Source organism: Chrysemys picta, chromosome 10 (genome assembly GCF_011386835.1).
Source record: "Chrysemys picta bellii isolate R12L10 chromosome 10, ASM1138683v2, whole genome shotgun sequence".
Classification (NCBI taxonomy): Eukaryota; Metazoa; Chordata; order Testudines; family Emydidae; genus Chrysemys; species Chrysemys picta.
This window is the reverse complement of record NC_088800.1, coordinates 26,803,071-26,817,074: the sequence shown is the minus strand read 5'-3', so window position 1 is coordinate 26,817,074 and position 14,004 is coordinate 26,803,071. Positions and strand designations below refer to the sequence as shown.

At 40.8% G+C, this 14,004-nt stretch overlaps 1 protein-coding gene across 1 annotated transcript in view; it reads left to right on the top strand.

Annotated features, from left to right (window-relative positions):
- ALDH1A2 (aldehyde dehydrogenase 1 family member A2) overlaps window positions 1-13,490 on the top strand; it is a 71,819-nt gene extending 58,329 nt beyond the window's left edge. Inside the window, exons 8-13 of the mRNA XM_005309389.5 lie at window positions 478-580; window positions 3,538-3,722; window positions 4,602-4,766; window positions 5,214-5,371; window positions 6,231-6,305; window positions 11,227-13,490. Of these exons, the coding sequence (XP_005309446.1) occupies window positions 478-580; window positions 3,538-3,722; window positions 4,602-4,766; window positions 5,214-5,371; window positions 6,231-6,305; window positions 11,227-11,299 (759 nt within the window). The 3' untranslated portion in view covers window positions 11,300-13,490. The remainder of the gene's footprint in view (window positions 1-477; window positions 581-3,537; window positions 3,723-4,601; window positions 4,767-5,213; window positions 5,372-6,230; window positions 6,306-11,226) is intronic.
- The last annotated feature ends 514 nt before the right edge of the window (window positions 13,491-14,004 follow it).

The following is a 14,004-nucleotide window of genomic DNA, read 5'->3' as shown; positions in this document are numbered from 1 at the left end:
GCAGCAGCCCCAAGCCACCTGGCCCCTTGCTCTAGGGACCCAGCACCCAAGTTAGCTCTACTTCACGTAACTTCTTTGCCCTTGCCCATCGCTGCCACCATCCAAACTGCCCACTAGAAGCCCTTTATGGGCCCACCTGTAGCCCAGCCCTCTTTAATTGGCTTGGACTCACCTGCTCTGGTCCAGAGGCACTAGGCTTAGTCTATCCCTAGGGACTAGCTACCCTGTGACAAGAACCCAAGCCCATTTCAGCACAGCTATTGAAGGGGCGTGCCTATTGACAGGTTTGTCCCATGTCTTGGCCACCCTCCAGTTCTGGGAAAGGCCTGGGAAGTTGTCTCTTTCTTATGTGATTCTGTGGATTTGAAGAACCTGCTGGATTATTTAATAGCTGTGTCCCACTAATATCCAGAGCTTGCTAGTGCAGTTAACTGTATGACTGCATTGTGTGTAAAATGTTTCTCCATTTCCTTTCAGGTTGGGAAGCTGATTCAAGAAGCAGCTGGAAGGAGTAATTTGAAGAGAGTAACTCTGGAGCTGGGAGGGAAGAGCCCCAACATCATTTTTGCAGATGCTGATTGTAAGTCAGCACTTACGCATTCTCCTTAAATCTGACAATGATAAAATAATACAATCCGTGCAGTATTCCTTTTGCTATGCGATTTGATTGTATATTTTACACTCCTCTTGAACGTCTTAATTTGCAATGTGCTGCAGAATTGTGCATTGACAAAACATAACTGCCTTTGTCAGAGCCTCAGAGGGTAGCTGGAGGTTTGGCAGGTAGGTAAGGTGTGTGCAGCTGGGAGTTAGAACATAAGAACAGTCATACTGGGTCAGAGCAAATGTCCATCCAGCCCAGTATCCTGTCTTCCGACAGTGGCCAATGCCAGGTGCCCCAGAGGGAATGAACAGAACAGGCAATCATCATGTGATCCAGCCCCTCTTGCCCATTCCGGGGCACACGTACCAGGCCAGATATTTAGGAGTTTTGGCACCTTAGAAGTTGCGGGCAGCATTTTAGAACTGTGGGATAAGCACATTAGCTGGAAGTTTCTGCTAAAATGATCAGCAATTAAGTAGTTAAAATGTTGACACTTAAATTGTTCAGCAGGAGGTTTTGAAGTTAACACCTTATTACAATGAATGGGTCAGTTCACACCTTGCTTTGAGCTATTGTTTCAGGCTGCTGTTCAGACACACTGCACTCATTGCACTTTTGAAAAGCTTTCTTTGGCTTTGTCTACACTGGCAAAAATACACACACACACACACACACGCCCTGAAAGACCAAAGTTCTGTCCATGAAAAGCACCAGTGCGAACAGCGCTTTATCTGCAGGAGCGCTCTGCTGCCGACAAAGCTACCACCACTCCTTGGGAGTGGAAGTTTTTTGTGGGCGGGAGAGCTCTCTCCCGCTGACAAACAGCAGCTACACTACACGTCTTTTAGCAGCACAGTTATAGCGGCACAGCTGTGTCGCTAAAAGGTGCGTAGTGTAGACAAAGCCTTTGCAACCATAGGGGCTAGAAATTTAGGGTTTTTAACTAAACAAGAGAAAGCAGTGCCACATGCCGATCAACAGAAGGATACAACCCTATGTCCACTTTCAAAGCTTTCAGATAGGCTCTGCAAGATTAGGATAAAGTTGAAGAACTCTCAACTACAGAGAGCTGGTTGGTATGGGGAAAAGTTACCAGCTCTACTGATATACAGTACTTATACAACTACAGTTATCCTGATATAAATCCTGTGTGGACACACTTATTCAGGTAGAAGAATGGCTTTTATCACGTTAAACACCTTCCCAAGTGACATAAACTACAGTGGCATAAGGGCATCCACACAGAGGGTTTACCATGTAACTATAACTGTTTTAATTCACACCTTAGATTATATCTCCCAAAAAGTTGCAATGCAGACAAGGCCTCAAGTCTTGCTATGCACAGACTTTCACTGATTTAACTCAACCAATGCAAACCCATTTACAGACACCCTTAGTTTGGTTTGAGAGGTTTATTTTGAATTATTTAAAGCTATTCCTAATTAATTAGTTTAAAGCTATTTCTTAAAAAAAGCTAAATTGAAATAAGTGATTCAAACTGAAATTGTCCACATGCTTTTTACAACCAGTTTAACTGACGTGGCTGAAATCACAGCTTAAATTGAAGCAGATGCCACTAGGCATGTAGAGAAAACTTGACAGAATTCTCCTGGATTGGGACAAATTGTTCTGCCTAAAGCTTTGTGATTTTAGGTAACCTGAAACAAGCAGCCAAAATATTAATTAATCCATCTCTACAATTAACACAATTCAACAGTTGTCCAGTTCTTGCTCAAAGCTACTGTTTTCACGGACAATTGACAGGCGACAACTTGTTCTCCTTCCAAGCACTTATTACAGATCCCATATGCCATAAATGTTTCAAGAGCTTCTTTCCCTTCTTTCCCCTATATTCTGCTTGACCTACAGAGAAATTTAAATATAAAGTACAGTTATGTTCACAGTGTATCATACAAAACAGAGGATCAATAGCAGGTTTTGATCTCCTTGCAAATATGCTACTAGCACCCAACCTGAGATTCTAAGACACTAGTTAAACATTGAAGAGATTTTGCTGGCTGTTACAAAGGAACTGTTTAATCTGTTTACAGAACAACGTGTGTGAAAGTTTGCTGATAGTGTGGCAAAGCCATAGAAACTATACGGTTCTTTGAAAAGCCACAAGTGGATGGTTACAGCCCTTCCGAGTGCAAAACTATGTTAAGAAAAGAAAAAGGAAATCAGTTAACCAGTTCTAAATGCTATTGTTCTCAATCTTTGTGGATTCTTCTTGGGAGATTTTGAATGAGTTTCAGGAAACAGTCTGAATTACTTTTTCAAGATGATGGTGAAAAGGAAACACATTTGACATGTTTCTTAGACAGGGTTTTCTGAAAATAAAGCATTGTTGTTGTTGTTGTTTTAAATCCCCAAATTGATCATATTCTACACCAAACTCCAAAGTGCTGCAACTGACAGTGGGGTAATGGCTACCCTGTTGGACATTACTGCTTAATAAGGTGGTATTTTTAATCTTTATAAAGGCACATGAAATACCATGAAGGCCAAATTCTGTTCTAGGCATCTGTTGCACCCAAATAACCAAGGGTAGAATTTTTGTTCCTATGTACCTGATTTTCGTCCCACTGGTGTACAGGAGTAACTCCACGGAAGTCACCAGCATTTCAGTAATGTCAAACCTCATGTAAATGAGAGAAAAATCATGCCCTAATAGTCTACAGCATTTGATCTCTTAAACTTAAAACACATATTGTGTACCATGTTTTCACAGGGATTGTTACATAAAATAAAATGAATCCTCATGTATAGGACCATACCACAGTAATGTGTTTTTAATTATTTTTTTAACCAAATCCTGTAATTCTGCTATGAAGTTATAAAAACTCAACACTAAATAATATGTCTGATGCTGGCTACAATAGCAGTGTGTGAATTACTTCTCACAGCAGTGTGTGGCTGTCTTGGTTTTGTAGTGGACTATGCTGTGGAACAAGCTCACCAGGGGGTCTTCTTCAATCAAGGACAATGTTGCACTGCAGGCTCGCGGATTTACGTGGAAGAGTCGATCTACGAGGAGTTTGTTAGAAGAAGTGTCGAACGTGCCAAGAGGAGAGTAGTGGGGAGTCCTTTTGACCCAACTACAGAACAAGGTCCCCAGGTAAAGAATAATGTGTCAGCTCTTCATGACACATGGGCACTGCATAGAGAGTATGGTGGTGCCTGTTTAGCACTGTGGTTCTCATTCAAACCACAGCATGTTTTGTGGCCAATGAATGCATGACTTGTTGTGGTACACAGGGATTGAAATAACAAATATTTTTAAAAGTATAGTTCCAAAGGGGCCAACCTTATCTGCTGCAGTGCAGAAGTGGGTCTCTCCCCCTTCATGGAAAGTCACATTTGCATTATATTATCTGAGCATACTGGCAAATTCTACAAAGTTTGCTTCATAGAATTAAAGGTAGATTTTGTCCTTAAATCTACACTGTGCACCTCCAAGCTGTGCAATGAGCACATGCAATGGAGAGGCAGACTCCCAGAAGTCTCTGCTCTACGCTGTCATCTTTCAAAAAGTTCATAGTGCCATAATTGTGATTATTGATCTCCAAAAAGGAGTGAGTTTTGAACAAAAATTAGTCAGATTTGGAAAAATCGCTAAATTGCACTAATAATTACCTGTAAATATCTAATTGTAATTAAACCCCCCTGGTTGGGTCATTTGTAGGACATCTGGACCTAAAGGCATGACCCATCTACCAACTGAACAAAAGGCTCAGCTTCATTAGATGGAAGGCAGTAGCAGACTCATTAGTCTCACTATGTGGGCCAGCCACTAGAGCAGGACAAAGACCATACAGGGTTAATGTGGGTTACACTATTCTTTGAGATGGGGAAGTCAACAGGAGTTGCAGGTATTTAGTACCTCTCAAGTTTGAGCCAAAGTGAGCATTTGTGAGCATGCTCTCAGACTCATTCTGGTTTGTAGTCAAGAGTACTATCAAGCAGTAGAACTAACACAGCTTCTTCAACCTTTAAGATCGATAAGAAACAGTATAACAAGATCCTGGAACTTATCCAAAGTGGCATTACAGAAGGTGCAAAACTCGAATGTGGAGGTAAAGGACTAGGAAGAAAGGGTTTCTTCATTGAACCTACGGTGTTTTCCAATGTAACAGATGACATGCGGATTGCCAAGGAAGAGGTATTCACAAATTTCCTCTCTGGGGCATAATCATTATAAATTTGTGTCTAAACAGGATTTAATTTATTTTAGAAGATCAAAGTTTTAGAGTCGGAATTTACTGTTGTAAATGGAATATGGGTCTTGCTGGGCAGTGGTGAGCGTCTCAATACCCTTTAGGGGGAGAGAAGTTCTCAGCACCTGTTTGGGTGAAGAATCGGTGTTAGTTAGCCAAGTTCCAGTGCTGAGAAAAGAGAAAAGGAAGTGGACGGGATTCATTGAGTGGCTGCTCGTCCTAGGGCTCTGCTTTGGGAAAGCTCACACCGTTTTGCAGGGAGCTGGTGCCGCTTATAAATACTCCTGTTGGAATTGGTAAAGAGTAAAACAGGAAAAGGGAGACAGCTGGGAAAAAATGGGGATTTTTATCCCAAGGCTGTTTTACAAATTAACCATTAATCTCTGTTGCAGATCTTTGGGCCTGTTCAAGAAATACTGAGATTTAAAACCATGGATGAAGTTATAGAGAGAGCCAACAATTCAGATTTTGGACTGGTAGCTGCTGTCTTTACAAATGACATAAACAAGGCCCTGACAGTCTCATCAGCAATGCAAGCTGGAACCGTCTGGTAAGGCACTAGTCACCATGCATTCCTGCTGTTGGAGATAAGGGGTTTGACTCACCATTGTGCCACCCTAGTTTTCCACCCTTTCCCAGGCCCAGTCTAGATATCTACTAACTGTAGAGGTAAAGTGTTTTGTCATCACCCCGCCCAGTTTACTTATATATTGTGCCTTTCCCCATCTTCTCTAGATTGTAAACTCAGACGCTGGCATGCTGGTAGGCACTGCTGAAAACAAATAATAGGAAATAAGCATCATCATCCTAATAAAATAAAAATAATGTCCTGTGTTGTTTTCAGAATGGAGGAACCCTGTTCGATTTTTCTGATGAATGCACCAAGAATAATGCAGTTGCTGATGTTAAAGTACATACATCAGGAAAACAACAGGCACCCACTGTCCCTAATCCTTAGGGACTGACAAGCTCCATTTCTGAGGGTTAACAACAGCATGTAATTTGATATGTTAGGACTGGATAAACTAAAGAGCCCGGAGGAAATCAGGTGGAAAAAGACCATTTCAAATCTAATAGCAAAGCGTACAAGGTGGCATTGAGGTTTGTTAACAAATTAACAGTTGGTTACTGAAGCTGAATTCAAGCTACTTTCCTTTTTCCCTCAGCATCTAAGGAGCTGACCCTGCTCCCTTTTGAAGACAATGGGAGTTGTGTCATTGTCTGCATTGGGAGTAGGATTATGCTCATAAAAGATAAACTGGTTATGTTTCTTTTAATATGTTTGAAATTACTTAGTTACTACAAATAGTTGGCTAGTGTCCTTACTTCTATGAGTTTAGTCCTCCCAACGGGATTCCCAAATACATAACTGACAATGCACCCAGATTTAGCTCCTTTTCTTTTGACAGGATAAATTGTTACAATGCTTTAAATGCCCAGAGTCCTTTTGGAGGGTTCAAAATGTCTGGCAATGGGAGAGAAATGTAAGTATCATATTATTCCTTCTAAACTTTGCTCAGATATACAAGTAAGGAAACATTAGTGAATTTTTAGAATGAAAACGATAGAGATAGTCATGTACCACACTGATGAGCGTGGTATGAGAAGACAGGGATACTCGTGTCTTGGTTGCATATACATTTGGCTTGCATGGCACTATTATTTTTCCCTTGGAGATTTTGGAACAGCAAGGTGACTTAGTGAGACTGTCTTCTCATTCCTAAAGAGAATGGAAGTTTCCAAATATCTCCCTGATCCAGGAGATTTTTCCTTGGACATATTAACTGGTAATTTTCCGGGAAGATTCCCATGTTGTCGTTCTTCTGTCATATTGCTTGCCTCCCTAGCTGTAACTCTTTGTATTTTTTTTCTGTCTCCACTGTTGTTTTCCACAGTTCCCAATACTGGACTACCCGTATGTAACTAAAGTGCTATTTATCTCTTCCAGATTTAACAACATTAAATGAAATCAGGCCTACACTAAGGCGACTCTTAACACTTCCTAAAAAAATTCCCCTTCTGTTATGGAATATCTGTCTTCTTTCCTATTCCAGTTGGAAGTAAATGGCAGATCTCTTGGAGTGGAATCCCACCCTTAATCCTCTTCCTACCATACCTAGTTTAACGTCCTACCAGTATTAAACCCTCTTGGAAATAGCAAGATATTTTATCAATTGTGTATGCAGCACCTTTGATTATGTATTTGTTAATATATATGTATAACAGGTAAATTCCTGCGCAGAGGGCACATGAACCACTTAAGTCCCATTTAATCCCTGAAAAAGGCTTGTGGCTGACTACACATTCAGCCGTAAAATCAAAATAAGGTCAAACTCTTTCAAATTAAATATGGTGAAGTAGATTCTGATCCATAAAATGGGCTCTATGCAGACAGATATATCTTCCCTTGTTAAGAACCATTTAGCAGAACTCATTCATGAGTGAGTCAGACTGTTCTCAGGATATCTATGCCTACACTGGAAATGCCTCAGCTGGGCCACAGAAGCGCTGAAGTGTAAACAGGGGTTCCTCCGTCACCATAATAAATCCATCTCTCAACCCCTGGGGCTTAGGTTGGCTTAATTACATCACACAGGGTGTGAAAATTTTCAAGGCTCTGAGTAGTTAAGCCAACCTAACTCTATAGTGTAGATCATCCCTCAAACTGGCTAATTCTTATCATTGTGAAAATATTCCAGAAACACTGAGCACAACAGAGCACACTTAGTAGTACCTTTATTGAATGGGACTAGCTGTGAGAGTAAAGATATTCATGTGTACCTAGAGGGAGATTCTGAAGCACACAGAGGGCAGTTGCACAACCCAACCTTTATTGAAAATCAATGGGAGTTGGGCACTTGATTCCCATTCGTGCCTTTGAAAAGCTTTCCCACAGAAAATAATGTTTAGATCTGCTATAATATTTGTCTCCCCCATGAAACGACACCAGATGACAACTCTGCTGTGAGTTATCGTTCTAGGCATTTAAGAATCCTCTGACCAGGGTCCATTGTGTCTTTTATTCTCTCTCCCCACCCCTGCCTCATGTGCGCACATGCACACACACGCACATTTTACTACAAAGTCAAGGTTTTAATGTTAAAATCACAAAGTCAGGGAATGAAAACAGTGAAGGGTCTAACTGTTAATTTTGCTATGTTGCGCATCCATATGTTTTATGGGATATATTTTACTGCACAAACAGCAGTAAGCTACACATTTAATTAGAAAAATAGGACTAGGAAACATGTTATATAATATGTGCATCACAACTGAGTTAATATTATATTAGAGTCAGGTAATAACCATGTCACCTTAATGTTGCATTAGCAAGGTTTGATTTGAGTTTTGCATTTCATTTCCTAGATTTTTCTGCAATTTTTTCATAGGTAGGAAAGAGTGAAAGTCAATACTCCAGGTCTGCTACACCAGTTTTACACTCACTTTGCACAGGTGTAGCTGATGACACAAAGTGAAAAGCTGTGGAGAATCAGACCTTACATACATATGAGATTCGTGTCTCTTGTCTACTAAGGCTGCCCCTTTATAATGCTCTGGAAGTGTAAAAAGGCCTTAAAGTGGTCTTAAGTTACAGTTACAATCCTATTAAGGCCCCTTTACACTGCCAGAGTGCTGTGAAGGTGACCTCTTGTAAATGAGAATCAGGCCCATCATATTTAGTATGGCCATATTAAATTAAAAATGACCCAAAGAAAGACTTTTTGATTTCAGTCCAAACTTTCCCAAAGGAAGTTCAGTCCTACTTCAGCCTCATTGTCTATCGTTGAGTTAATTCGTAAGGTCTAGATGGAGGTTTTCAGCTTGGTCCTGCGCACGGGGCAATGCCCAGCTGCACTGCTCGGAAGGAGCCAAGAAGGAATATCCCTGGGTCACAGTTCCTTTCCTGACCATCTCTTGTTCTTGGGGGGAGGGAGAGAGGGAGCATACATTATTTCACCCATTTTTGGAGTGCAGCTTACTTCCCCGCTCAAACCTGATCAGCTGATAGAGGGGAATGGAATGATGGCTCTGAACACTCCCTGAGCATTGACTCCTCCATTTTCCCTCTGCAAGCATTGGGTGTGCAACACCAGCTCTCTCCTTGCTCCTAGAACTATGATCTGGTTAGGCCTGCGCATGGCCATGCACTGGGGCTTTCTTCCTGCTCCATACTCTCCTCTATGGCTATATTAGAGGTAGGGACAATCAAGATAAGCTTATAAAGGGGCATCAACTTCCCGGTAGCTCTAGGACTCCTCACATTTGTCTATCTTCTCAAGTTCAAAACAGAAAAGGAAAAAAAAGGTTGTGAAGGCCCATATCACCCCCCATTATTTTGTTTGCTAGACCAGAACAAGACAGCGGCTGGCAATTGTGGTATATAAAGGCACTGGATTCTACTCTGGCTGGGTTAACTATTGACTTAAAAATGTGTCCAAGGGGTATTTGGAGCCAAGTTTCAGCCCTACTGAATCAAGCAGAAATGTTCACACAGAGTGACTTATTAGCATTAGTTCTTCAGCTCCATGGAGCTCTCTGTGACAGCCTCTACTGAGCCATTGGGGAACAGCTCTGTGGCTCAGCTAAGTTTGATAAATGTTTTGGTCATTGTGCGGAAGACAAATCTGAGGACTTTCTGTTGCAAGTTGTGGGGGTTTGTCCAATTGAATGTGAAACTTAATTGTGAAAAATCCTCATTAGTTCATTTCCCTTCGTGTACTTAGTTTCTAAAAAGTCATACAATGCTGACTGAAACATCAGTTAAATATCAACTGGCTAAGTCAGGTGTAAGCTTTACTGTGCCAACAGGCATGTTGGAAGGGTTTCAAAACTGCAGGTGGGGTGGAATGACCTGATAAATATCAACATCTCTGCACAAATGAATTAACACTCCAAAGGGAGGTCAGAAGGGTCTCCCCCCGGGGAAACATTTGTGTGTAAAAATGTACACTTTGGAAGTAAATTCAGAACAGGCTATGCAACATCAGGAGCATACCCAGGGGTTTTATAGTGGACAACCTCTGAATAATAACCCCCTCCCTGTTTTGAAAGCAACATTTATTAAAAGGGGGGTTCAGGAGAGTCCCCCTGGAATTTTCTTAATGGTGTAATTTAGGATTACATTCTGCGCTGTTGCATAAGGAAGAAGGGAAGCTCCAAATGCCAAACAAACTCACATGAAGTGCAGTTACAGGAATTCTCTAGGTTTTATTCTTACAAATAAGGAAACTAAACTAAGTGCAGCCTCTTGCAAGGAGACATGGGGTCTAAACAAGGAGCAAATGCTCCTACGCCTGGAGAGCCTATGTGTGAGACTCCTAGTACCAAGCCAGGTCAAAAAGATGCTCAACTCATGTACTTAGATTGTAAACTCTCAGGGGCAGAGCCTATTTTTGTATCTCAACACGAGAGGGCCCCAATTCCTAATTAGAGCCTATAGGCATCAAATAATGACTTGTCCGTCACCCCAAGTGTATGGAGAGGAAAGGAAACGAGCTGTTCCTGAGAGAGAAAAGGATTAGAGTCATGCAGTGGCCACTCCAGAGACTTAGCAGAATTGCCCAACAGAGGAGCTGGGCCAGAGCCAGTTACAGAAGAATCTATTCAGTAACCAAGACAACACCAATAGCTTAATCTCCATATTTCCCAAGTAGTAGATATATACAGCAGTATCCAATCCCAGGTGGATGATAGTAACTAACCTTTAAAAGCTTATAGGCTCAGTTAAGTGTCACTGTGCCAGGGCTAAAAGGGTTTCTGGCTACTGGACGTCTGGGTAGGTTGAACTCTGCAGTGGAGTACATGCTAATGCCCTAAATCCCTGCTGCTAGGTATTTACTCAGTCTCAACCTCTGTAACTGCTGCTACCTCCCCTCCCTACTCATTGGACAGGAACCAGCAGGGATAGAAGACAGGCAGGTCAGGGCTGAGCACAGCTCTAGTTTTATGAGTAGTTCCATTTTCCTGCCATTCACTCCTTGACTTCTCTTTGTAGAATGCTAACACAGGTGCCAATTGTGCTGTTCATTCTTGGCATGTGGCTATTTTTCCTCCAGGACCAGGAAGGGATGGAGACCATCAATTCATTTTGCATGGCTCCATCAATAGACAGTGGGTGCTTCTAGTCACTACTATCCTGGACAGGATTCATAGTGGCTCCGCACCTCATTACCAAACCCTGGAGCTGTCCATACTCCTCCTGACCCAAACTGGGACTTGACAGTCAGTGGTTTTAGAAGATAAAATGAACCTTAATCCAGTGTTAAATACACAATATAATGATGCAACTGTGCTTGGTGTTCAGGTTATATCATGACTTCATCAAGTAACCTTCTGCTACGTATTATGGCTGGATAAGGAACTAATGCATGGACATGAGTTGATAGGCTACCATTTGTTTTCTAGGGGCGAATGTGGATTGAGAGAATATTCTGAAGTTAAAACTGTGACAATAAAGATTCCTCAAAAGAATTCCTAAGAAGATGAAGGAGCATGTTGTGCAGAACAACATGTGATGCCACCCTCAATATTCCTTATGGGACCAGCACTCAGGAATAAAAAGTGTTGTTACGCAGTATATATTTAAGATATTAAGTTACAACATATATACCAGGCACATAATTGCATACAAAATGCAAACCAACTCTTTATTGTTTCATAGCACTCCACTGGGAACTCCCCTCCTGCCTGCTTTTTTTTTTTTTTTTGTAAATCAAATCATGCAGCAAGAGTTAAAATTGCAATTGGATACTATCTAATAACTGTACCACTATAAATCTGTTAGTTACACACAGAACAATCCTTTGCATACATATGCAAAAAAGGCAAGTTGTTTTAAAATCATCTTCTCAAACAAGGGCTGATATTCTTATATGGTGCTTTGCGACAGATCTCATTTGGAGGCCACCATTTTAGCCATACATAACTGACCAAGTATCACTGATGTCCTTTAATAACCAAAAGTGAACTATTTTGAATTGGAGCCAGCCAATATGGTACATTGGCAACTTTGTAATCAGCATGATATTTTGAAGTGGTTAGACTTGGGGGAACTAATTTATTGTATGAATTACTAAATTTGGAAGGATTCTAGTTAGCATTGAGGTTTGGTTTCCATGAAGACGCAGAGATGGTCTGATATTCATAGTGCATCTTAACAGTTATTTTATGTCTTATTATAGGTATCAGCTCACTTATAAGATTTTTAGAAAGTTTTACCATCCTCCCACAAATGCATGGCTGGATTGGAAGGAGATCCCAAAGGCTATACAGAACTAGTTCAGCTTTCTGCCCCCCCTCCCCACCTCCCACACACACCCCCATGCGTGCCATGAAATATCTGCATAGACTGACTCTGCAGGCTCCTCGGCCAGCAAACTACTCGTGATTATAGCAGATGTTTCAACTTTGGCACTTTGGGAAATTGTGATGTATTCATTAGAGTTGGAAAAATCCGCCCGACAAGCTTGATTTTACAAAAAGATGACTTGCTGTCCTCACCCTGCTGGTGAGCCCCAGAAGAGCTTAATTGCTGCTATTGGACTTTTCATTGATTACACTTTTGTTTTGACACAGCACCAGAATAAGAGCAGGCCTATTTAAAAGTGAGACGTTTACAGTACACTGCCACACCCGATGGTCCCAGAATCCCTCCTGATTCCCAGTTAACAAACTGAACATAAATTTAGCAGTCTTTGTCTTTTTCTCCTTTCCAGCTGCAGAGTAACACTCAAGCACCAGTTTGGGGGGGATGTTTTATGTTAACAACATTCATTTAAAAGTACAGTAAATATCCTACTGTCGCTACATTATGTGGAGTGTAAGGACAGAATTATAGCCTCATGTGTTTAACAGTTTGTTTCCTAACCATAGGCCAAGGTGCTGAGCACTCTGGGCCCAATCCAGCAAATCATTTAGGCACTTACTTAACTTTTACGTATTGACCTCAGAGGGGTACTCCTGTGCGTGACATTAAGCCTGTCCTAAAATGCTTTGCTGCATCAGGACCCAGTGCCCAGCACTTTCCGGCATTGAACCCCAAAAGCATTTTGTATTTATAACTCATGCCATTTCCTGCGTGTGTGTTTTAAGTACTATGTAACATGCTGTTATTCACAAGTGACAGTACATTCACAAACAGAGCTGAAACCAAGTATTCCTGAGTTGTTACATGTGAATGTCATGTACGCCTACTGTAGTGTATGCCAGAGTAAAATAAACATACAGCAAATAACAAATTAGTTATCTTTTTAACTGCAGTATAAAATGTGAAAAAGGAGATTTTATTTCTTTTCTGCTATTTACTTAAAAACAAAACAAAAAGAAAAGAAAAGAAACCTGTGCTAGCAATAAGCATTTATATTGTGTATTCTTCTGTATTATTTGTGTGTTTTGTATGTCTCTGTGTTATTTCAATTAAATTCAGGTAAATAATATACAGCTGCCATTTTCCCCCCAGCTTTTGTCACTGTTGCTACATTTGATGTACATGAGTTTGTGAAAACCCTTTTTTGAACAATGTACCATCTGCATGTAGTCAACAAAACATTTTTTCCAATCCCTGCAAGTCTTTGTTACAGTTTATCATGTATATAGTTATGTTATTAAAAAAAAGTAAAAGGATATGAAATATTTTCTATGAAGTTTTCCATTAAAAAGGTTTAGAGAAAGATTTTGTAGCCTGCGAGAGTTCTTTGTTGTTAATGGAGCCAGGGGGAAAAAAAGCATTACACTAGTGAAGGGACTGCTCTCACAGTAGCTTTATTTTCATTTGCAAAAGTGAATGAAGTAAATGGCCAATTATGTTTTTTGGAATATTTTTGCAGCTGTATGAAAAAAAAACCCTGTGAATTGTGGATCCAGGTCACAGCCAAAGTTCATCCTCGCCCTCTGTGCTCATAAAGTTTTGCTATCGGTGACGGTCTGAAATCATTTGAACCAGTGGGGCATCCTTGCAAACTGTTGCATCGCAGCTTGAGTTTTGGATAAAGTTTTAAAAAAATGATGATGACTTTACTTTCCCAATGAGTCATAGATAGAAATAAATTAACACCACAATCACTTATGGACTGATATTCCATTGGCCTTTAGTCTCTGAAGCCAAAAGGGGCAGTTTGAATGTCAAGGCACTTCACAAGCAGTAGAATTTGCATTCTGTGGTATGTACAACTCCCCCACAAACAA